Here is a 25,526-nt window from a genome sequence, read left to right as displayed (position 1 = left end):
TCTAAAACTCCGCTGTTACGTGAGATTGAACGATTCCCTAGAAATTGCATTCGCTGAAACCATGGCCTGACTTTGACCTGGCATAGGTCAGCGACCTTACAAAGTGCAACTAAATTTTTGATACCAAGCAATCTGCTATTCAGTCCACGGCTATGCAAAATTTGGTGCGGCTACACCGCGCCGTTTGGAAGCCATTCTGGAAAAACCTTTAGGGGGTCAATTTGAGCCCCCTCCCGAGCACGTCTTAAGATATGTATCAAGGCGGAAATATATTAGTGTATTGTTCAACGATGATGTACCCGCATAATATCAAGGTCGCCGCCCTGACCCTCAATAACCAAGTGCATCGCATTGCACCGTAACCCATCGCCGTGACTGAAGTCATGGCATAGCAAGCAATAATAAAAACATGAATGGCAATGATACACATCATCGCGATACCATGAGCATCTTGACATGACCTGATCAGCCGAAGTGTGACGCCTATGAAACTGTTGCTCATTTAAGTGTTTTGAAAAATTTAGTGTACTTGTGTCATTCTGTCGGAAGTTACGGCAGACGGCTCAGGAAAATAGGTCACCCACAGCAAATCCGGGCTCACAGATGAAGGACATAGATCCCGAAGATATTAAATGGACCGTGCATGAAAATGGGCAGCGCAAGCAATCCATCTGCAGTGACAAGGACACACCATTTCAAAAGCGATAATACGGGTACCACACGCGTCCCGCGTGGCGAGGACAGTACGAGGGCGCGCGTGTCGCCATGCCGGAGCCGCGGTCGGTCAGCGGCCACCATCGGCGGCCGGCCGGGTCACGAAGTCGCCATGTCAGACAAGGCAGGCTAACGTCGGGCTCCGGGCGGCGGGCACGCCATTTCCGTGACAAGCGCGCGAGCTGGCCGCCGGCAGCGGCGCCGGATGCCGGCCGGCCCGACAGCTGCTCGGCGGCCGGCCGGCCCTGTCGCCGCGCGAGTCACGCGCCCACCACCTCAATGCGGCGCGCACGCAGAAGCGGAGCCAGGACCACGTGCCACCTTTTTCAAATGGTATGTGTTTTTGTACTTATGATTAATTGATAACGAATATTCCTTGTCCCAATGGCGTCCTGTATCAGCCATTCAGAAATCTTGGGGGAAAGGAGAAAGCAAAGGAGCGCTAATACCTCGTTTTTCCTGAAAGGCGGGGAAGACAAAAATCATAGTTGTCAGCTACGGTATGGAAAGCCGTCGCAATTCCGCCACAGATTATTTGTAATTTTGGAGGCCGCGCGCGTCCCGTCGCCGAGTTACAGGTCGGCGCTGCGGATATCCACGAGCACACCATGGCGGACAGTAAGGACGCCAAACTCACACACGGAAGGCATCTCCTGAAGGAAACTGAGAACGGTATGCCAGAATCCGAAAAGGAAGATGATGTTCCTCATCTAGCGGAAACGGACGGAAACAGCCTTCGTCCGCCAGCGGCGCAATTTTTTCGGTAGGGCGAAGCCAGCTCGGACCGAGTGGAACGCTGCCAGGGCGTGCCGCTGGTGGACGGGCTGAGACCCCGGCATGTGAAGTTTTGAGATAAGCTTCATCCTTCCAGGGGGGGGGGGGGGAATTGGTAAAACTAGGCCAGCCTGGTAGCCCGTATGGCGCTTAGAGAATGATGCTATGACTTACATCTGGGACGAATGTACCGCGTAGAAATGAATGTGGTTTCCGTGATTGTCACTGACCGCAGTATTGACCTCACCAGGTTACGCACTGTCCCCTGCATTATAGCTGAGATTGTTCCAAAGATTTCGTATAAATTTGCATACGCCACAAATATAAGCACAAACAACTAAGGTACAGGCAGATTCATACCTGTTGGCCTTGGATTATTTTATTATTCTCCAACGCTCGCAGGATTTTTCTTGTACCAAATCCCATGTGATAATGGCAATAAGCAGACGAGATTCCGGGCTTGGTATACGCCCCCCCCCCCCCCCCCCACTACCTCCTGCCCATGTAAACATTGGAGATTCATCAGTGCGAGACCTAGACCACCGCGATAAAAATCTTCCATTGCAATTCCAAACCATTAGCAGGAACAAAGAATATAATTTTATCTTTGTGCATCACGTTGTCTTCTAGCAATGCCAACGTCCTTTTCGGTATTTCGACAAAAAGTAACGTTTCTAAATTCACGCCCAAATGCACTCCTGAGGAAGCATAACTTTCTAGTCGTGCTTTTTTCCTTTACGACAGTCTACGCACTCAGCGCAAACGACTTTGCGCTTGTCTCGTTCATGTCCGAGAGAGTGAGCCACTAACATTTAAATTCATGTTGTTGTGTCATGTGGCAACACAGTTCAAATGGTGCAACTTTGACGAATTTCATTGAGAGCAGTTGGCACTCACTGTCCCAGTTACTCACCGTCCTTTTTGTATAGCAGGATTTCGATCTGGGCTTCTTCGCCTGAGTTGAAGGCTTCTTGGATCTGGTCCACCTGTAACAGCACACACAGGTGTCTCAATTTTCCGAATCACGCATTATTCCTGAGGAACACCAGCTGCACGTTATCCTTAGTTTCGTCTGGAAGTGCATATAAACAGCCAGAGTTGACCGTCTGTTCATGTGTGTTTGAGCACGTTGGCGTAGAGAAGAGAGGGTGCGCACCGGAGGAGCAAGGATGAGTATGACGGACGGAGCAGACACTAAATGTCGCGCAACCTCCCATCTCGTTATTTTATGTATAGGTCAGTTTCGAATCGTACGTCGCAGAAAGAGGTTAGATGCTTTTATTGATTTTTGCCAATTTTAAATTGGCACAGGTTTGATAAGCTTCACAAGAATGTTACCTGCCTCAGGATATTAAACGTGAAGACAGAATAATTCGTGGGAAGAATGAGGATTTTTTAGAAATATAGTATTCAACGTCATCGTGCTCATTCCATACATCTTCGTCTGAATATTTATAGGTTTGGAATTACATAAGTTGTTCAGTGCACTAGCGAGGAACATTATTCACATCGATAATACAATAGAAATAGTCTCATTCCTCGGAAAAAACAGGAGAATGGAAATATATATATATATATATATATATATATATATATATATATGTAGGTTGATACTTCGACAACCTGCCTTTATCAAAGCAATAGCTTTTGCTATTGTTTCGATAAAGCATGTTGCAGAAATATCAACCCATCCTTACCTTCATTCTCCTGGTTTTTCTCCAAAGAATAAGGCTATTACTACTGTTTTATAGGTTTGGTTCTGCCGATTGTAATATTAACCAAACTCCAGTAGCTATTACAGACCGTACTTTGCACCACAAACATCTGTTATTTTCAGACATATCGCTTGGGCGACTGGCCAGATTATGTCAAGCGCAGTTATGTTTACCTCCACACGATTAAAAGATTCTGGAAGCAAAAAGTAAGATCATTCTTCATAAGATCAATCTTCATAACATCTAAATTTTTAACAAAGAGTGTCCAACTCCATTCGCAACCTTGGCCCTCAGTGACCCTCACCATGAACATTATATTGTACGGGGTCTCAACATGGCCAACTTTCGTTCGCGAGCACAGTTATAATTTTTATATTTTGTAACGTTCCTATACGTTCTATCTTTCATGCCGAGACTGAAATTCAGGGAAGGTGATTTGACAATCATGGGATATCTTAGTTCGCAAACATCATGAAAGAGCCAGACTAAACCAGTTGTCTATTCAAGTCGCACTGGTCGTGGCATCGATGTTAAAAAGACGTGGTTGAGGAGCATGTTCATCATTTCACCGATTTTGGGAGTCTAGCGGCACGGAGAACTATGCAGATGTTTCTCAACGGTTGCGGCACAGCGTTCTTCTCAGCGAATACAACGCAGCGTGACATTCGATGTGATTGGACGGGCGCCGGAAGGGGTCGCTCTGGCCACGGCCACTTCACACACAGACAACGTCACCCGGGGTATCCGAGCGAACATTACTCTCCTCAAATCATCTCGCACCACTTTGGCAATGGGTTACAAATTTGTATCTCATCGGACACTGCCTGCGGCGATGGTCATCTGTCTGCCTGTTACGGGAATTCGATGCTTTGTGTGATGGCATTGTCGCTATCACAGTTTTGACCAGATACTTTTCAAACATCACAAAAAGCCTTGTTAAATCCATCATTTCAAATCAGATACGACCAAGCTCGGCAGCATTGGCCAATAACCATTCACCCATTACTGCTGATGCCGTTGAACCACCTATCGGGTTCGGCCAAGGTTTGCGTGAGCCACGGCGACCATCCAAATTACCATTCGGAACAGGACGCACAGCGCCTCACGCCCTGTGTTACCAGCCTGGCCGTGTTCCAAGCCGCGGGCCGAGTCAATTGAGCCTTCACGCCTGGTGCGCTGCGTGATCTGCTTGGCACCGAGACAACTCCCGCAGGCGAGGCGGCCTGTTCAAAATCCGATCACAGCTTTTCAGTGGCTCTAAAATGGTGTTAAGGGTGGTCGGTGCTGCCCGTAAGCTTGCAGAAAGCATTTGGTAGACCCCCTGTGCATACAGACCATGGGAACATAAACGAGAGCAAAACAAGTCCTTCCAAGTTGGTTTCCAATCAACGTACGTGGGGACAATGTTAAATATTCCGAAAGCCATGGCTCAGGCCTCTACCCCTCCCCCTCTCCCGCCAGGTTCCTGCGTCCCCAATATTTGGGACCGCGAACTACAGCTTGCGGTCAAGACACGGTTACGTTTCAATTAGTCACACCATTTTCTGTGATTGGCCAGCCCTTCACGCATTCTTTCGTGATGGCGCCAATAACATAGAGGTTCAATGTGGGTGATGCAAGTTTTGGCATCATCATAAAGCATAGTTCTGTGTACTGCGCATCACGCCGCCCACACCATGGCGTTGCCTTATCATGGAAAAGATCGGACTGCATATCTAGCCAACGGCATGAAACTTTGCCGCTCGCCCACTTACATGCATTTCATGAGTTATGCTGCTGCTGCATGTTGCATGCACGCATGCCGTTCTTGCTTTTATGCATAAACCATACCTTCCTAGTCGTGTTATCTGAAGCGATATTACCCTTGCTGCATCTAGGATTCAGTAACAACAAAGGGATAACCCAAGCGTAGATCCGATGCAATCGACGATAGCCTGGTACGCAAGAGAGGATTTGATGCTAAGCACACATACGTGTAATAAGCCATGGTACAGTGTAGTGTCGGCCAGATTTATCGGGCTTAACAACTGCGAGGCATCCGTGCTATGACCGAAGGGAGGTACTCAGCTGCCAGCTGACCTTTTGGTGGCCTTGACGAAGGCTAAGAACACAAGGTCCGCAGGTAAGCCGACATTACTAACGGTTTCGATGTCACAATATATTACGCAGCGGTTCGATTGGAGCTAGCTTCCGGTCGGCCTGCCCAAGATCAGGTTACCAATCAGCAGCTCTGGAGGCTAGGATGAACTGCGGGCTTGTGGCGCGGCACGGCACGCCGGCCGGCCGGGGCGGCAGCGGCAGCCCCACGCGACGGCCAGGCCCGACACCGTCAGCGAGCCGCGACGGCTAGGCCCGACACCGTCAGCGAGCCGCGACGGCCAGGCCCGACACCGTCAGCGAGCCGCGACGGCCAGGCCCGACACCGTCAGCCCCACGCGACGGCCAGGCCCGACACCGTCAGCGAGCCGCGACGGCCAGGCCCGACACCGTCAGCCCCACGCGACGGCCAGGCCCGACACCGTCAGCGAGCCGCGACGGCCAGGCCCGACACCGTCAGCGAGCCGCGACGGCCAGGCCCGACACCGTCAGCCCCACGCGACCGGCCAGGCCCGACGCCGTCAGCGAGCCGCGACGGCCAGGCCCGACACCGTCAGCCCCCACGCGACGGCCAGGCCCGACACCGTCAGCGAGCCGCGACGGATCGACACAACGGGGCGCTCTGAGTCAGGGCCGTCCGGTGGACGGCCGCCAACAACGGCCTGCAATCTCAGTTTGACAAACGAGCTGGCGGCGCGGCGCCGATGTCGCGGCGCTCCGGCGGCGCGCCTCGACAGCGCGGCGCGCGGCGCGCTGTGGAGGCGGGCCACCACGCTGACGGCACCGTCCAGGACAGCTTCATCTAACAGTGTCAAAGCCGTCGGGCCTCCTGCTTGCGCTCCGCGGGGCGAGCAAAGCGTCGTAACAGTTTTAAAGCCGCGGTCACTGTCGTTTAGGTCATTGAGAAATTGGAATGTCTTGTTCCATCCTGTTATGTGAGAGAGATAGATTTGAAACCCAGTAACAGACGACGATTTGAAAAATAGACGAGATATAGGAATACTATTTCGGGGTGACGTGGGACCATGACGTGGAACGTGGAAAGACACAGCTCATCCACTCAACCCAGGCTTCGCCTTTCTGAGCGCCATAACCGACGGCCGCAATATCCGAATGTCATAATTTCCGTGCCTACACCACTAAAACCCATCCCTGTTTCCCATCTGCGGTTCTCCTGGATAAAGTCGTTACTGGCAAACTGCTTTAGCACTGTTTTGCTATCGCGCTGTTCGTGGACATCATCTGCAAACCCCTTGAAGTGTTTAGCTTTTCAAAGCCCTTCTTTCGAGATCCATGTCGAGTCGGCGGATCTGATCAGCAGAGCTGAGGAGGACTCCAGCTCGGCGTCGAACGCGTCTGGTCTGATTCATGTTCGTCGGAGGGTCCCACGCGAGCCGCCGTGACGCCAAGGCGTGGGCCCATTCAGGCGTGGCAGGTGGAGAGCACATAAATCCATACAGCACTGGCTAAGCACCCGTGGAAGAAGGCGGCATGGCCAAGGTCTAGGCATGTTAAGCGGTTTCTTATCCCCGTCTTTTTGTTCTACAGGAAGCTCGGTATCAGGCCGCTTTGAGCGCTCTAAGCTGGTGGGCTGCCGGTTCACGGGCGGCTCAAGTCACGTCCGCCGTGCTATCGTTGGGACGTCCGCGAAGCTTTCTCGGCAGTAAGATTTCACGATTGTTGACCCGCGGTATGACCAAACGTGTAGTCAGCTATTATTTTGGCCAACTGCCGTAGCTAAAGGAGCAAAGGAGCTTTCTTCGGCGGGAAGCTAGGTTGTTGCTACTTGCTAGGTAGCGTTATGACTCAGACATGACCTGCTTGGCAGCCAAACCTTCACAGAGCCAGTGGAGGAGCAAACCAAGGGTCGGTTCAGATTAACTGAGAAATTCGCCTTTCTCTGACATCGCGTCAAACGTCGTGTTGGAGATTTATTTAAGATGTGTTCTTCCTGTTTGTTCTGAGCTGCTTTCCATTTTTCGTTTCTGCTTCGTGAAAGGTTGATTACGGGATAAGAACAGCCGTGTGTCCCACCTGCGCCGGTCAAACCCTGCACAGCTCCTGCTGAGCACAAGGAGCCCGTATATCTTCGCAGAGAAGCTAATAAGGTCCACAGAAGATCACCACAGAGCTCTAAATATCTCCACACAGGGGCCTCACAAATCCTCAGGCTGAAGACCATTACTAAACAGAACAAAAAACACTTCCCCATAAGAGAAGTCACGGCCTCTCAGCCCAAAGCCCACGGCAGACGGCGCACAATTGATGAGATTACTGCGGTGGTATTACTCGCGTGTTTTCTCTCGCGACACAGCCATCAAGATTATCCCTCTCAGAAGACGTGTTTCGCGTCAGCCTTGTAACGCATGGAGGGAGAGGAAAATTCGGAAAGCCATCCCGGTTTCGCAAACTTACAGCATTATGAAGATTAAAATTTGTGAGCTCTCAGTGCTTGCTATCGGACCAAAAACGCTAGGTGATACCTGTGAGAACTGCTTTTAGGTTATGCAAAATTGTCCAGTGGGCTGTAAGTTGCCCACAAAACATGCCTTCATCTTCTTTCTTACCAGACGTTAGGGTGGGGCCAAGTTGATCTCCTACCAAAGGCTTTCCAAAACAACTTTCGGACGGTGCGGCGCAGGCTTGGCAAACTTAGTACAGCTGTGGACAATTAAATGAACGATCTTTTTATATAAAATTAGACATACATCATAAGACCGTAGACCTACGGCAAGTCAAAGTCAGGCCACGGTTGTCAGCAAAGGCACCTTCTCAGGAATGGTTCAAAATGATAGATCAAAATATTGTTATTAGGTAAGTTGTTCAGTGCAGCAGCGAGGAGCATTATTCATCTAGAGAAGACAATGGTAATAGCCTTATCCCTCGGAGAAAAACAAGAGAATGGAGATATAGTTGGGTCGATATTCGGGCAGCATGCCTTTATCGAAACTTGTGCTATCGAAAATGCTACACTTCTGCTATTGTTTCGATACAGGCATGTTGCCGAAATATCAACCCAATTATATCTCCATTATCCTGGTTTTCTCCGAGGAACAAGGCTATTACTACTGTCGTATCTATTGCAATTAGGATAATGTCTCCTTCCGTTGACCTTGGATCAGGTAAGCAGGTATGGGAAACTTTCAGACATAGTTTTTGACACTTATTTTGAATTCCTAGATCAAAATGTCACAAAACCGGCGTCTTATTTGGACTTCATGGAGGTCGAGCGAGATCACTGACCTGAAATGACCTCGATAAGAATTAGCGTTCAGAAGCTGCTTGGCACCGATTGCAAGTAAAAGTATAAAAAATCCCGAAGGTTTTTGGTCATATTTGCCATCTAGAGGTCCCATAAGCTTGCAAGGTCACCGAGAAGGCATCTATATTAAGGCTGGTTGCGTGAGATGGCCCAAGGTCACTTCGAACACCGATCTGCAGTTTGGCTTTATTTGACAGTATTTTGCCCGATTGTTACGAGCTAAGGACCTCAAAATGCGATACAAATGAGTTCAAATAAATCTTTATCTACCCTGTGAATTGGGTTACTCTAACTCTCTTGAGTCTTGAGATCTCAGAGGTGTCACATCGTCTCCTAACCCCGAACCCCACCCGGGCACGTTCACATTCAACCATCCACCCGGGCGTGTGTTGAAACATGTCTTCTCGTCCTAAATAGTGGTGGCATTCTGGTAGCATCACATGAAAGTGCTACACGGGGTGGATTCGGCATCATTTGAGATCGTTTATTGGGGCACGTCGAAAGACGAAAGCTCGGTTTGAGCATCGACCAAGTGCGGCCGAAACTCACTCAATTTTGGCGTTGCAAAAGCCAATTCTAACACTTTTCTGGTTCATGAACTTTTGTGTAGGCACGTCTCCACGTCCCTACACAACTAATCTGTACTATTTTGTTTTTCACTCTAGTCCACCCTGACTTTTCAAAAGTAATCGGTGTGCGTCAACGGTGTGCCACAGTACCAAAGCCCTCATTTGTGCAGCCAGCCGGAAATCGCATGGGTTCCTATCGCTGGGCTGGTACTACAGCGGGATCTATCTCAGGGCGGGCGCACTGTTTGGACGGACCGCCATGAAATGAACAGCTATTAGCTGACCGAAGGGCGGCAACCTGACCCGGGGCGGCCGTGCCACACACGACACGGCTGCCATACAGTACACGACCATTGAGCAGTACGCGGCCGCAGTGCATGGCCATTGGGCAGAACACGGCATTGAACAGTACACGGCCATTAAGCAGTTCACTGCCGTCGTGTTTAATGTTTCGTACAGTGCGATATCACTGTATATGTAAAACCGTCTACAACCCTGTCTGGCGTCTGTCTACCTAATTGACACACGAGCATCTCATCAAGTTTTTAAATATGAAGTTTCGTTTTAAGAGATAATCGAAGCATGTTATCACCGGAATGTGTCAAACATGAGCAATTTTTGCCACTATAGAAAACATGATCTTTGGTCCTGGAACAGCCCAAAGATAAAGCTAACTAACTGGAGAATGCGTTATTAATATCCAGACGGCCGTCGTTGGAAATGGAACAAAGGATAAATGTAACAAGCCTGAATAGTGGACATGCATGTCCATAAAAGGAGTGTTCCGCATCTATATGAGGCTTTGGACTGATATAACCATATTAAGGATCATTCGGCGCAGTTGCAGCCCTGCCCTTCTTAAGACCTAAACCCTTCTAGTTTCCGATCTACACACCCATGAAGATGTGCAGAACGTTTCGGGGAGACAATTTCAAGGTCATCTTGGTATCCATAACGCCATCATAACGTCATTCAAATTCTGCTTTCTATTACCCATGCAGCAATTTGGGCAAAGGGAAATATAATTGTCGAGTCGTTCATACCTGGCGTTCGTGAGCACCATTTCCAGATATAACCGCCGCCAATTGGCTCTCAGCCAACGTTGTGCAAGGTACGAAGGCGTAATTAAACAATAACGTATTGCAGAGCAAACTGACAAAACGAGGAAATTATTCTGTCTAGAGCAGTCCTTTCCTCTTAAAAACATCCCAACAGTCATAAGTCAATTGATTTCATGAAGTCTAATATTGCTTCAATATCTTCAAACGTGGGGCATTCATTCCCTTTTACTGTTATGTACAGTATGCTGGAGCGTACCAAGACACAACAAAGTCAAAAAGTGTATCCATGAATTAAGCGCCGCATTTGTGTGCGTCAGAACAGAAACCGGAGGCCCGCGGTGGCGGCCGGGCCGCCGCCGCAAGTTATTTTCTCCCGGTTCGTCTTCGCTTGCGTCCGGCGGCTCCACTCACCGCTGTTCGTGACGTCATTGGGCCGTGCAGGAAGTGACAGAGGCCTCGCTGCTGCATCACCTCGGCCCGGCTGAAGCCGGTCATTTTGCTGAAGCCCTCGTTCGCGTAGATGACGGTTCGATCTTCCACGTTGTTTACGACCAAGAACGCACGATCTGAAAAAGGGAGACGTTTTGTCGCAGCGGCGAGGTGGAGCAAAGGATGGCTTTCATGCGTCACGCGGCATTATGAGTGAAACAAACTGAACATCTTGCCGTCCATCACTGCTGACAATCACGGAACACTTCAGATCGGCACGATAATCCAAAAGTGAAAAAACTTCTGACTTACAAGATATGATCGGTGACAAAACTGACACTTCTGCAAGCCAATTGATGACAATGCTGCAAAAATGCATCCAAATTTCGACAGACCAGACCATGTTACAACAGGCTATCTCCGCTAGACGAAATTCAACGCTTAGTATTGGTCTGTGCTCGTTAAGACTTGCAGTATGAGCATGTGTAGCACACATGTCAAAACGCTGACGTTTCGCTGTACGAGCAAGTTGAGACATAAGATGCTGCCAGTCATGGTAGCTTTAATCAGAATGTTTTAGCAGGTGCCAGAAATGTGCTACAAACTTTACTATATCAGTGCTGACGTTACAGATCAGTGGTGATACAGCGATTTTTCCATACCCCTCAGACCAGTGCATTTTACAGATTTTTTCAGCCAAGATTCATTTCACATACTAAACAGCATAAAATGCCAAACAATTAGGTTTATTACTAGTCGTAAGGACCGTGGCTGGCCACAGCATCGTGCGACGTACGTGATCCATTTGCCAGGCAAAGCTTTAGAGCGTCGTGTCATTTGGGACACGCGGGCTCGAATGTTCGCAACGCGGTAATGAACTGGGCTCAGCGGAAGGATGTGGGCTGATGTTGGTTGTGTTCGTGTTTTGGAGAAGCTGACTGGCTAGAAGAACGGAGCTAATCGTCAGCTCTTTAATGCAATAACGTTAAAATCCCGCTGATCTAGGATTGTTGTTTGAGGATACCTGAGCTGTAGCTTCAGAGGTAAACGGAGGACGTTGGATCGACACATGTCAAGGATTCATCCAGGCTTCCCTGCCGTGGTGAGGAACGGTGGCTTTGAGGCAAGAGGCTGGACATCACTGATGTTGGCAAAGTCATAGCAAAATGGCCCCGATGCCGATGCGCCCTTAAAAGCCAAATCACCACAAAATCACTGATGTAGGCCTCTCACATTGCCCGTTACACCTCAGACTTAGGTTGCTGATTGGTGGACAGGTGTGAGATAGAACCCTTGTTATTGTCATCATATTGCATGGAAATCTAAATGAAGGTGCTAGAGGTGTTCAAAAATGTCGTGTACGTCTGTTGATACCAATATTGCATGCGCTTTGCTCTGAATAATTGGTATCATGTACGAACGTGTGAGTTCTGCACGGGTCATGATTAGGCGAAAATAGTGAAGATCGCCTACACTTCCAGTTGATTGTACGATGACGTCACAAAACCAAGACTTATATTGTTCTCAGGTGCTTGCAGAACCATGTATCTGTGAATGTGGGGCTACAGGGATTCAGTTTTGCAAAATACGTAGTGTGAAGGGACGGGGTGGGCCGGGAACAAGAAACAAAATGGCTAAGCCTCCCTCTGAAATGTGCTTACAACAGTTTTCTCCGCAGACTTGATTCACTTTCCTTTCAGAGTTGGGAGCAGGGGCGTGGTTTTTCGGAATAAGTTTGGGGGGTTTGAACCCTAAAAATGGTGACAAGTAAAACCTAATGTAAAAAACGTTTATAAAAAATAGGGAACTACATCCATGGTTAAGAGGCACAGTCCCTTCCCCCTAACTGAATAGGAAACCATGCTTGCCTCTAAGCTGGTTATGTTAAGTATGCCTTTGTCTGATAATATTATTGGCTTAGTTTTAACCGTCATTCAGTGTTTGATGACCAGGAAATGATACCTAAGCGCAAATGAACTCCCGAAACAAAAACGCTTGATGGTTATGCAACATAACATTACATTTTCTTCGTTTTGTGATTTATCATAATAAGAGTTATATCGCAACGGTTTCTGAAAGATTTGGCTCCGGGTGGCAATTCAGACGGCTCCAAATTTCGTCGGTTGCAGCAAAGGCCCTTTTCTCACCCCTGCGGGAAGCCACCAGACGCCTTTGCATAAATGACAGACACGCTACATAACTGGGTAGACTCGTCATCGGAAATTGGGTGATTTGAGCCAATCCGACAGCAGCCGTTTCGTTCAAGCTCTGCGCCCTTCAGTCCGACAGATTGACATTGACTAGAAAGACGACCACTTCCACGAAAAGCATTCCGACTTTACGTGTAGGCTATTTTCATGTTCTTTGAGTCGTGAGGCGCGTGCCGCGTTGGCACGCAAAAAAAGAGCTTCAAGACACGGGGGGTTGAGCCAGAGGCGAGCAGATTGAGTTGCGGGAGTGCAGTTAATGCCGACTCAGGGGGCCCGACATTAGCAGATTCAGATGAGATGTAACTTCAGCCAAACGCCTGGCTTGACCGAGGTACGCCCTGATGTCCAATGGAAACTTTTCCTTTCTAGAAATAGTTCCAACAGTATACAAATAAAAAATGAGCAGCGACACCGCCGGATAATTGTTTCAGTACCAGCAGACGCAGCGCCATCCATCTCTAAAATGTCATAACAAATAGCTAATTATTAACATCAAATGAGCAAAGATAACAGCAAATCACTGTCGTGTTGTGAAGATGTGCTTGTATAGGATTCAGCTGTTGTGTACGAAGACTACGTAATTTGCTCTTAAAGTGTTGATGAAATCAAGTGTTTCGTATTGTAGTACAGGACGATAATCGAGATCAAGTACGATTTTCTTACAAAACAACCGGAAACTGCTATATTCCAACGCCAACATAATTACCAGGCTAGCGGATTTTCTGGACAATCGTGAAGATCTCATAGTGCTATGGCTTATTTGCAGCGGAAATAAATACATTCTGCACTTCATTCCAGGAAGGAGACCGCACAACCCGTTTAAGGCCGCATGGCAGTCCTACTAAGCGTCGCCACGGCCGACCCAGTTCGGCGTATTATGACGCGCCGCTTCCAGGCTGGGCAATGGCTCACAAGCACAGCACGTGCCGACCGCATCGACCGCTCCGAGGCCGTCCAGAGCCGCCGGCGCGAGCTTCAGCCTGTCGCGGCCACAGACGCCCACTAAACATAGCATATCGACCCGCTTTGCCGACCGAGCCTGCCGGCGGCAGTCGCTGGTGCACGATTGCCCCCGGGAACAGCGCGGGAATACCAGTGACGTGGCGCCTGACCCGCGCTCAGCCAGCGCCGCGACCCCGTCGCCCCGGGCGGTGGGCTGGGGCCGGCCCGCACAGCGGGACGCGTCGGCCCCGCCAACAGCGCACGCTCGCGCGGCGGCCGGCGCACCCACCGTCCCAGGGGTGGTGCTCTCGAGGTCGTCCGACAGCCATCGGGCAGGGCTACAGTCCTCGTCAGCTCGGAGTGCTCCAATCAACTCTTAATGTGCATTTGATGGTGCCTCGGAGACTTGACGCTTGTCATTTGGGCGAGTCATGATTGACGGGTGGACACTGCGCGTCACGAACGCTGTGCATATCGGTGTTGGCCACGGGTCGGTGAGGCCCCACGGCCACGGGCTGGGTCACGAACGGGTCGCGGCCGGTTCTCTATATCTGAAAACTCTAGAGCTCCGCACGGCCTCGATATCTGCATGATGTCCCCGCACAGATTGTGGGCTGAAGTCGATTCACATGACGGATTTTCCATTTAACGCATTCAAGCTGTCATTGTTTACATGAACAGAATATGTGATTGCCAACAGAATGTTACGAAAATGAGTGCAAATTAATTTAAATGTTTTTAGCAACGCATGATGTATAAAGGTCCAGCATTCATGAAATTTGATGCATAGCACCATACAGAGTTCCGTAGAAGGAAACATTGAATGGAGCATGAAATTCCAGTTTTTAAATTAAAACTGATTTCCTTCAATAGTCATGTCTGACGGTTAAAAACCATTAACAGCAATATTTGGTCCATCAGAATCAGTATTAGCTCAAACTATCCACTCTCAAATAAGTTTAACTTTGTTGAGCCCCTAGCACAATGTACCCTGTACGGCTATGTTCTGTGTCCTTTATGTGCAGCTTTCTGTGCAAAAAGACCAGATAAGCACTCTGCCATATGAAGCAGACACTTCATAATTTAGCAACGCTGTAGTCTTCCACCGTTCCTATAACTATCAATCCATTGCATTTTCATGCAAGCAGCGGACAAAAATTCGCTTTGTTTAGCTCGCATTATCTACACCATATTGTACTCATTGCTAACATGATGTAATCGACACATCTCGCAGCTTCGACGTCTATCAAGTTTCAAGATTTGGTGTCAAGATGCCAGCGGAACCTCGGCAGGTATCTCGCCGATCCAGACACGGACACCAATGCCGTCGTCATTTAGCATTAAGTACAATCTATCGTTGCACAGGAGAGTACAATGCTGGTTATATGGTGAGAACAACAGGGTGAATAGGGTAAAACATGTTGCATGGCGAGTATAATATATCGAGAGGTACTGCCGTCAAATGCCTAAATGAAATGACGCACCTTATCAGGCCAAACACAAACACTCTGCCATGATGTCCCCGAGCTGAGCTTGGCAAAAAAGCAGGCTGTCTTAGACCTAACGCTTTATCCGTAGTATGGCTGCCAAGCTGCTCATCGCTCTTTGCAAGCGTAGTGTCTTTTATTTCTGCAACTGACACTCGCCTCGAACTGAAGTAGCGTTGCCGCTCGGCGCATTAGCGTTACCGCTCGGCGCATGTCGTGAGCACATGGCCCTATTGCAAGATGATTTTATAAGGAAATGTGTGCCTATTCTAATTGTAAAAGTTCAAAGAAACGATTTATCAGCACTTCCTGAAGCGGCTAAAATGGTTCATTTGTGTCCGAAATATTAACATGACATTCGTTGTCCTTATCTAACGCAGGTGAGGTTGTAGGCCGGCAGTCTTGAGATGCAGACGTTGCTAGGAAACGTACGGTACCCTGATAGTGCTGGCACCCGTCCAAATGCACGAATATGAACCTGAGACGACAGCGTTTGACTGGTGTTGGTTATTTGCGTGGGCTGTTCGTGACCAGTGCATGGCAGCAGCTACTCGTAGCAGCCGTACCCTGGCACGTCTTCGCGCAGCCAATGCAATAAGAGCGCTTCTATTATTCATCAATATCTTCCATAGCGAGGTATCGACGCGGTGGGTGTCGAAACTACTCTAACGAAATCTTGTGTATGGTGTTCCGACCTCCAACCCGACGATTTCAAACCATATTAGCGTCGAACGTGGCCGTCAACAAACGGCAACACAATACGGGAGTGGTGCGCCAGTCGGCGACGCGGCTCAACACAGCCACCTGATAACAGTCGGTATTTTGATCTACCTTAAAAACCCCAACGACCATTGCCCACACCGATAATTTGATCCCCCAGAAAGAGGATAGCGGCCGGGAATGAGTCTGTGACGTCACCGGCCGCGTGGCGTCCCGCGCGGTCCCTGACGAGAGCTGGCGCCGGCGTGGGCCGCCCGGAACGAAAACAAACAGCTCCGCGCGTCGGAGCGGTGGCCGGCTCTCGCTGCTGTCCGGGCGGACAGTGCCAACATCTGCGCCGTCACGGGCGTGAGCACAGCTCTCTGGCGGGCCAGACGCGTGCCCCCGGCTCACAGCGTCACGGCCGTCACGTCACTCGATGTTACGGAGCGCGATCGAGGTCCAGCCACCCACAGCGGCAAACAGCCACGGAGGACGCGCACGTCACGGTCACCGTAACGGAAGTGGCCGCGACACTTCAGAGGTACAGCCCGCGGTCAAGCTCGACGTGAAATCGACATTCTAGCGGAGGCTGAGTTCTTCCACAACCACCGTGCGATAGAAGGTGTCCTGAGTAGCTACGAAAGATGGCAAGAGCGGCTTTCACCGCCTCTTGTAGCATAGGGTGGAGGAAAGAGGGTGGGCGCGGCGACACGGCCGATTTCGCACCCGATGCGCCATTGCGAAAATTCAGTAACGGCAGCCCGCATATGATATGGGGCTGCCGTTATGGGTGATATAGGAACATAACAGTCAGGCACAATGCTGATATCGGTACATCCTAAGATGTCGAATTGCATTACTTTGCACGGTTTTCAACGCCCGCCTAGACGCGAACTCGAGTTAGAATGATTCTTACATCACCACTGATGCCTTTTAGCCATTATAGTCCCGAATGTGGCGGCTTCGTGGGCTCATTCCATGTTCACTTTAAACTGAGCCCAATCAGTCTTCGGCTTATTATGAGAGGGCTAATTTCATGTTCTGCTTTATTCACCATGAACATCGTGATTTAGCCCGATGAAATCTTGGTCTAGAAGAAAGTTCACACCGTCCACAGGCAGCGGTCGTTGCTTCTGTTTGAAATACAACTTTAAATCCTACGAAATGCGGGAGATGAATATCTACTGCGCATGGAGCGCGGATTGCGTTATGAACAGTCAACTCTCATGTCAACCACACAGACATCTCAGAAAAACGTTATAGGCCAACAGATGGAAAGATACTGAAATTTGCAGTTCAGGGGTAACAAACGTTCAAAACACAGCTAATCAAAATTGCGTAGGAATGCACCGAACAGTTCGTGACATACTTTCGAAAACCAAGGGGGTCCGCACCCGCCCCAGTCATTGTCAAATGAATGTTCAAGTTGGCACAAAATGACATATGGGAATTGCGGTTGGCAGCTTGTTATATCGATGCTGAGCTTTTTCACAGTTTGGAAGATCTGGCCACCAAACCTTTCCGTGCAGCACCCAAAAGCGTGCCAAAACATCCTAAGAAATCCCAAAAACAAATTGAATGAGGTTGAATTCGTTTCCCGCAGTGAACAAATTGCATGCATTTAATGATACGTTGCACATATATGAAGAATTCTACGAAATTTGAGCGGTAAAATTTCGAATCAGAAGCCATCTAATATCACGCTTAACACAAAGTGTTAACAACGTATCACACTTCACTTTACGTAAGATGTTAAGTGCGTATTCGAGGAACGTTATTCTCATGGATAAGGCAGTAGTAATAGCATTATTCCTCGGAGAAAACCGCGACAATGGAGATAACGTTGTGCTGCTATTTCGACAACATGCCTTTATTGAAGCAATAGCAGAAGTGACTTGTGAGTGACGAAACAATAGACTTATGCTACTGTTTCGATGAAGGCATGTTGCCGAAATATCAACGCATCTATATCTCCATTCTCCTGTTTTTTTTTATCCGAGGAATAAGGCTATTTATGCTGGTTTATCTGCAAACTGGTAACTGTTTTACATAGCTATTATATTGAATTTGTTTTTATAGCTATTATATAGCTAGCATATTTATATAAATATTTACATGTTTTAACTTTGTTTTATATAGCAACCACGGGTGAAAAAGTATATCGAGGGTGCCGGTACCCTTGTCAATTTCCCTCAGAGAATGCAGAATGCCCGGATTCCCCCACTAAAACGAGCTCCTCCCACCAACCTTGCTAAATCATCGCGTACTATCGTCCTACTCGTAAAAGGAACATACTGGGTGATGGTTCAGTAAAAGGAATAAATAGGTGATGCTTTTACGGATTGTTTCGCCCTGAGCGCAGGAAACATGCCTTGAAGCAGTGTGCACTTTGGGACCAGCATGCCGACTGGGGTCGTTCCATATTTCAAATAAGGGCGGTGGTGATTGCTAGTTATTATGTTAAAATACACTAAGCCGCCAAGAAAAGTAATCTTCGCCGGAATTGGATTTCCAGGCTAGCAATGTCTCTTTCATCCGCACCTGCTGTGCTGTTACTGTAGCATAGTTTGCACGCGCTCTTTCGGCTGAAAGTACCAGCTGCGAACTGTTGTGTGCAAAATAGCGTTCATATCATGCTGCCATCACACGTCTGCTTCTCTGTGGAAACTTCCTGGTTATCTGTCACGAGGCCGTTGAAGGGATCTAATCCCTCGAATATTCAACTGGTAGGACCCACGGCGCCGTTTCAAGAACTAGATAGAATATTTTCACGTGGCTGTCAACTATGAATGTATTGGGTAACAACTGTCCTTCAATTTACTAGGCAGTGCGGGTTAGAAAAAGACATCAAGTAATGGACGGCATATGTCATGGAAATGCTGCGTCTTTGCATGGTCCTCTTTGCAATATGCCAAAGGGTGAAAAACCGAAAACTACACATGTCCTCTGGGGGAAATGAGAAATTGCAGAAATTATGCGGCCTGTTGGGATGGCTGGATCCGTCAGCTTCCCGAACGGCATCGCCACGCCTCAGCTTTAGTGGCGCGTGGATTTTTTCCCGCAACAGTTAATTGCATCGCATGCATCGCATATATTGCTAATTTCGAGAGTTTGCCTTCATGACTGAACGTAATGACGAGATCAAATCACGCATCCTGCACACTAGATGGCTGGAATGGTCGTCTGATCGCTATGAGACACTGGATCCGTTCGTAATTGGCTTTAGAAAGGTCGTGGGGCAGGTCACAAGCATTTCTTGGATGGGAGTGCGCGCCAGCATCAGAGATGGCCTGCAGCGTTGAAGCAACGGACGAAAGGCGCACGAAGACTGCTAAACACATAACAACCGCCACGGTAGCGCGATCCGTCTTAATCGCATTTGCATCCACATTTTGGGCTCGGGCGGGTAGCTCAATAGCCAAGCGATCGCAGGCTATCTTCGGCCGTCCCCACCTACCAGGCAGGCTCTCTCTGGGCCCTCCCCACCTAACAGGACAGACCACTTAACGTGACAGGGCGCCGCCCCGCTTCCGGAGTGCTTGTTACGTCCGCTCATCGACCGGTCAGCTGGCCGTGGCTGGTCGAGGCCGGAACAAAGCCGGCTTTGTGTGCCGTCGAGTCGGTCATCCAGCGGCGGTGTGTCCTTTCAGGGAGGGAAATGACGCAGGCCCCCGGCAGCCATGACCCGACATTCATATCGCCACGTCAGTGACGACGCCTGGCTTTGGAACCCCCGGATTCACAGCCACACTGAACTCATTTCACATTGTTTATGGAACGGGCTCGGAGACTGCCATTGCCGGCGTCGTGAGAGTGAGAGGCCGCAGCAGCCTGCTGATGCTGAGCGTCAGGCGGGCATGATCCCGGCCGTCAGCTGTGACGCCACAACCAGCACGAGCTGGTCCCTCGGCTACACTTACATGGGAGAGAAGGGCGCCAGCGCATATTCGCACCGTAAACCATACGGCTATAAACCATATGGCTAAAAACTAAGCGCCATCCGTCCTTAGCTCGATGCCTGACGTGTCATCCTCAAAATAGTGGGCGGTAAGGACAGGCATATGATGAGGGCCACCTCAACCATGCGTTGGAAATAACTGGACGATAATCACAGCGAGCGGGATGCTGGCTGCCACTCTTCATGGCGAGTGGGATGCTGGCTGCCACTGTTCACGGCGAGCAGGGTGCTAGCTGCCACTGTTCATGGCAGGTGGGGTGCTGGCTGCCACTGTTCATGGCGATCGGGATGCTGGCTGCCACTGTTCATGGCGAGTGAAATGCTCGCTGCCACTGTTCACGGCGAGCGGGTTGCGCGCTGCCACTGTTCTCATGGGGCATGATTCGCATGTTACGTCGTAACAAACCTGACCTAAAAAGCCTCACAAACTGCTGAGTTACAGGCCGTTCTGTGTTAAGTTTGATCGAGAGTTCCGATTCCGGCAGACGCCGAGCTGGTCCTCGCGCGCTGAACTCCGACTTGGCGCGGCTTGGAGTGGCGCAGGGGGACGGCGTATGTTCCCCCGGCGGCCGCCGAGCTGGTCCTCGCGCGCTGAACTCCGACTTGGCGTGGCTTGGAGTGGCGCAGGGGGACGGCGTATGTTCCGCTTCCCGGCGGCCGCCGAACTGGTCCTCTCGCTCTGAACTCCGTCTTTAGAATGGCGTAGGGGGACGGCCTATGTTCAGATTTATGAAAAATGCCACGCCTTTTGCTTGCTGAAATGCTTCTTTTCTCAATAAATGTCTCACTTAGACATTTGAAAGACCTGTTAACAATTGTTACCGTGTTATTGTTTTTTTCCGTCCAACCCATGCTGGGTGGGAAATTTAAAATCCAGTCCAACCTAAGATATGTTTTGATACGAATACCTGGCCTAATCCAACCCGATCTGTGTATACGTTCGCAACCAACTCGTGCATTCGACCCGTGCTGATCTGCTTGACAGTGATGTTGCCCCCGGAAGGCCCGCGTCCATCCACCGGGCGTCAACTCGCTAATGGGTGAGCCCACATCGCATGATAAGTGGCATGAGCACAGCTGTGAAATCTCGCCATGTGGTTTGTACACTCCATACAGCTGGTGGTGGCGAGGGTCGCTGACACTGGTGGTTCATGCTGTCCACGACGTATGCTGTCGTGCAGGGGTCAGGCCGCAGCTGGCTTCACTGGTTGCTAGCTTGGCGGACAACCGGTGTTGTCTGGGCCGATTTCAGGGCATCGCAGGCAAACTATCGTGACCATGATGTCTATAAAGAAAACGGTGTGATGCTATGGAGATGGTAGCAAACAAATCGGCGCCGGGTCTTATCCCAGCTTAGCCAGACACCTTCGAACGTGCCCAGACATGGTGCATCTCTCCGATATTCTCGCATGACATGCAATAGATGGCGCTGACACGTGGCATGACAGACGGCAGGCATGCAGCCGCGCATGGCGGCTTTTGCGCACAGGGGCATCTGGCAAGTGCTGAATTGTTCCATTATTATATATCGGGTGTTTCAGGAAGCTCTCTAAATGACCTTCAGTTCTGAACCTTGAAATAAACAATGTGAGAGCATCACCCAGTTAGTCCAAATACCTAGTTTGTTTAATCTGTAAACGGAATAATGTCACGGACTTTTGGTTCAACATCTTGTATCTTTCCGCAGGACAAAATGTGACGTTTTCATGCATGCATGTTATCGGAAATCATGCATAATTAATACAACTGTGATTGCACAAGATACATATCAAAACATGTTGCCTATATTATATCATATAAGAACTTAACAGCGACCTAACATAGAACATTTAGAACATTTTTTCTTCAAGAGACAGATGTGAATTAGTAATTGAACCCCACGCGGTTTACGTAAATTGCCAAAGTCGGCTGCGGTTACCGTCCTCTGTTGCTGTTGCTCGCTAGTGTTGCCCAGCCCAGCTGGGCGTCGACTGCCGTTCGGCACGGCGCGGTCTTGTGCTCGGCCGTCGCGGCCTATCCGGACGGGCATCAGTCGCTGTCCCGCCCACCCTGCAGCCTGACGAGCGCTCAGCGTCGGCCCCATGGCGGGCCGGATCTCAGACAAGCGCTAACCCACCGTGCCAGCAATCTGTCAGGGGCACCGGCTCCGGCCACGGGCCCGTACCGGACAGGACCGGCTCCGGCCACGGGCCGGCACCGGACAGGACCGGCTCCGGCCACGGGCCCGTACCGGACAGGACCGGCTCCGGCCACGGGCCCGTACCGGACAGGACCGTCTCCGGCCACGGGCCCGTACCGGACAGGATCGGCTCCGGCCACGGGCCCGTACCGGACGGGATCGGCTCCGGCCACGGGCCCGTACCGGACAGGACCGGCTCCGGCCACGGGCCCGTACCGGACAGGACCGGCTCCGGCCACGGGCCCGTACCGGACAGGACCGGCTCCGGCCACGGGCCGGCACCGGACAGGACCGGCTCCGGTCACGGGCCCGTACCGGACAGGACCGGCTCCGGCCACGGGCCCGTACCAGACGGGATCGGCTCCGGCCACGGGCCCGTACCAGACGGGATCGGCTCCGGCCACGGGCCCGTACCGGACGGGATCAGCTCCGGTAACGGGCCCGTACCGGACAGGACCGGCTCCGGCCACGGGCCGGCACCGGACAGGACCGGCTCCGGCCACGGGCCCGTACCGGACAGGACCGGCTCCGGCCACGGGCCCGTACCGGACGGGACCGGCTCCGGCCACGGGCCCGTACCGGACAGGACCGGCTCCGCCAACGGGCCCGTACCGGACAGGACCGGCTCCGGCCACGGGCCCGTACCGGAGGACCGGCCTCCGGCCGCGGGCCCGTACCGGACGGGATCGGCTCCGGCCACGGGCCCGTACCGGACAGGACCCGGCTCCGGCCACGGGCCGGCACCGAACGGGATCGGCTCCGGCCACGAGCCGGCACCGGACAGGACCTGCTCCGGCCACGAGGCGACGCCGGGCAGAACCTGCTCCGACCCCGAGCCGACGCCGGGCAGAACCTGCTCCAACCCCGAGCCGATGCCGGGCAGAACCTGCTCCGACCCCGAGCCGATGCCGGGCAGAACCCGCTCCGACCCCGAGCCGATGCCGGGCAGAACCTGCTCCGACCCCGAGCCGACACTAGACACACCGACAACGAAGAACAACTCAAAACGGCAGGGGACGGTGGATGCGAAAGCTGGAAAGAGGTAAGGGGTGGGGAAGGGGACGCCCGCTCTCAGTCTCTGGAAATTTAACGTAAACCTTATGATACTCAACGGAAAAAAACACTGGCCGAATCTCTGATTGAGAATTCCGATCAGATTCTCGCCGAAATTCAGATACCGCGCCGTCATTGCACGATAGCCTGTGTCCCCCCCCCCCCCACACACACCTCCTACTGCCCGCTCGCCGAATCTCAGATTCGCCGTCATCCGCCGTCATTACGCGATAGCCAACTCCGACTTTGATTTGTCATGCTTCTTGACCCACAACGTTGTCACGGGCCCCGATTTTATCTCTCGCTGCGACTGCAGGACTCTGAATTTCACCCCTTCACACTTCGTGCAACGTTGCAAATGACCTCGCATCGTCACGCCTCCCTCCACTGCGGGTACGGCACATGGCCGTGGCATGATCACGGTCCAATAGTACAGGTCGTGGTCCAACAAGGCACGGTCAAGACTCGAGCTCATAGCGATTCACTGGTCATCTATTTGAGTTAGGAATCAGGTCATTTAGAGAATGAGGCAATCAGCCTGAGCCGACAAGCAAGTACATGGGCCGAGTTAGCGGCCTGCGGTGAGCGGCGCTCAGCCTCACCCCGCCGTGGGCAGCTCTGCCCGACACTGCACCAGGCCACAGATGTGGAGCGGACGAAACCGAAGCCACAGAGCCGGCGCTCATTGCGGCTGGCTTTATCTGACCGCCGGCGTTGTCGCCTCAGGAGGGCGGCGAACGTGCGCCGCCGTCGATGCGCCTCGCGCGAGCGCCGCGAGGAGGGGATACGGGCCGGTGCGTCCTGCAGACCAGACCGACCCCCCCCCCCCCTCCCCGGGGCAGGCTGTGGGTCAGGCTCGAGCGCGGCCCGATGCTGAGCCTATGGTCCCGATGCCAGCTCTCTGTGGCGCTGTAAACTGGCATTCATGGAGTTTACATATATCTAGGGGATTGTCTTAGAGGAAGCCAATGCGGGGTGGCGGTGGTGTAGTGGTTAACACGTCTGCGTTAATCACTGCGCGTCTGGGAAACCAGCAGCACAGGGTTCGATTTCCCGCGGTGCCTGCCCTTCCTGCCAGAGTGAGAATGAGAGGCAAGCGATGCCATATAACCTCAGCAGCTGGGCGCGTCGTAAAGCCCCGATGACACACACAGAGAGCAAGCCAATTCGCTGTTTAGGCCCAGTGGGCGTCACATCACCGGTGACCGACACCAGGTCTGTCATCGATCATCTGGGGTTGAAAAATATGGCTATATCAAGAAGATTGTTCGCAACAAGAAGCTCGCTGCATGCTAGGCTGGTTAAATCAAGGACACTCGAGCACGACATCCCGAAACGGCTTAGTCACATCCTTTCGCTGAGGGACTGAGGGAAGCTGATGAGGGATGGGGGGCACACCATAAGGACTCCGATCCACCGGTGCTAGATGACCATGATGCAACCACTGCGCCCAAAATACAAAATAATTCAGCAAGAGATGCAGGCCATATTCTGGCCCTCTCTCAGCACACCAACCATTCTTGAACCGCTACAAATGCTCGTAGGGATTGCTGATTCGTAAAACAAGAGATGAGCTCTTGCCAGTGGCAAATAAGCCGGAGGCCACCACTTTATTGACCAACTCCGTCTTATTGCCCGGCTCGACCAGCGTGCAAACAAGGAGAGCCAACATGAGTCTGGAACAAACAGACGTGCAGCTTTATTGCACGTGCCGGAACGAGATAAAAAACAAGGCCGTTTGTAGCTGTGTAGCGACGCTGGATATGCTATTGCCGGGACGTTTATCGACCACCCAAGTGCTACGGGAGACACAAACCGGAGACCGGTGACAGGTGGTGAGAGGTGGTTGCTGCCGTGCTACACCTGCTGGTGTTCCACGGTGTCCTCCAGGGGTCCTCGGCCGGCCTCATCTTCTTCGACATCTTCACAAGCGGCCGAAGGTCCTAACTCCTCTCGGACGTCTAGCATCCCATGCTGATGACACCTAAGTGCTAGAAAACGCTCGTCCTGGCAACCAACGATCTTGCAGACCAAAAAGGGGAGACGCTTCTCAATGCCTTATCCTATTTCACATCCAACGCTTTGTAAGCAAACCCATCCACGACCAGCCTGCTCTTGTCGACGCGGCCCAAAACCTCAAGACAGGCATAGCCTTCCATCATAGATCTGATCTAACGACGACGAAGTTAAGGCGATCAGCTGACGGATGAGCGCCCGGTCTCGCTGCTGCCGTGACCTTCGATGGCCGGTCTCGCTAAAACCGTGAGCTTCGACCGCCGGTCTCGCTAAAGCCGTGACCTTCGACCGCAGGTCTCGCTAAAGCCGTGACGTTCGAGGCCGGTCTCGCTAAAGCCGTGGCCCTTGACGGCCGGTC

General features: G+C 51.3%; 1 protein-coding gene across 1 annotated transcript in view; it reads right to left on the bottom strand.

The window, feature by feature from the left end:
- Positions 1–23,376, bottom strand: part of LOC119109752 (potassium voltage-gated channel subfamily H member 2) — an 89,646-nt gene extending 66,270 nt beyond the window's left edge. The window contains exons 1-4 of the mRNA XM_037233503.1: positions 23,345–23,376; positions 22,877–23,073; positions 10,604–10,758; positions 2,402–2,474 (exon numbers count right to left, since the gene is read on the bottom strand). Of these exons, the coding sequence (XP_037089398.1) occupies positions 2,402–2,474; positions 10,604–10,758; positions 22,877–23,073; positions 23,345–23,376 (457 nt within the window). The remainder of the gene's footprint in view (positions 1–2,401; positions 2,475–10,603; positions 10,759–22,876; positions 23,074–23,344) is intronic.
- Positions 23,377–25,526: the final 2,150 nt, after the last annotated feature.

The sequence above is a fragment of the Pollicipes pollicipes genome, unplaced genomic scaffold (assembly GCF_011947565.3).
Source record: "Pollicipes pollicipes isolate AB1234 unplaced genomic scaffold, Ppol_2.1 Scaffold_7231;HRSCAF=8579_pilon_pilon_pilon, whole genome shotgun sequence".
NCBI classification, from domain to species: domain Eukaryota; kingdom Metazoa; phylum Arthropoda; class Thecostraca; order Pollicipedomorpha; family Pollicipedidae; genus Pollicipes; species Pollicipes pollicipes.
Note: the sequence above shows the minus strand (reverse complement) of the source record. Positions and strands in the feature narration are given on the sequence as shown.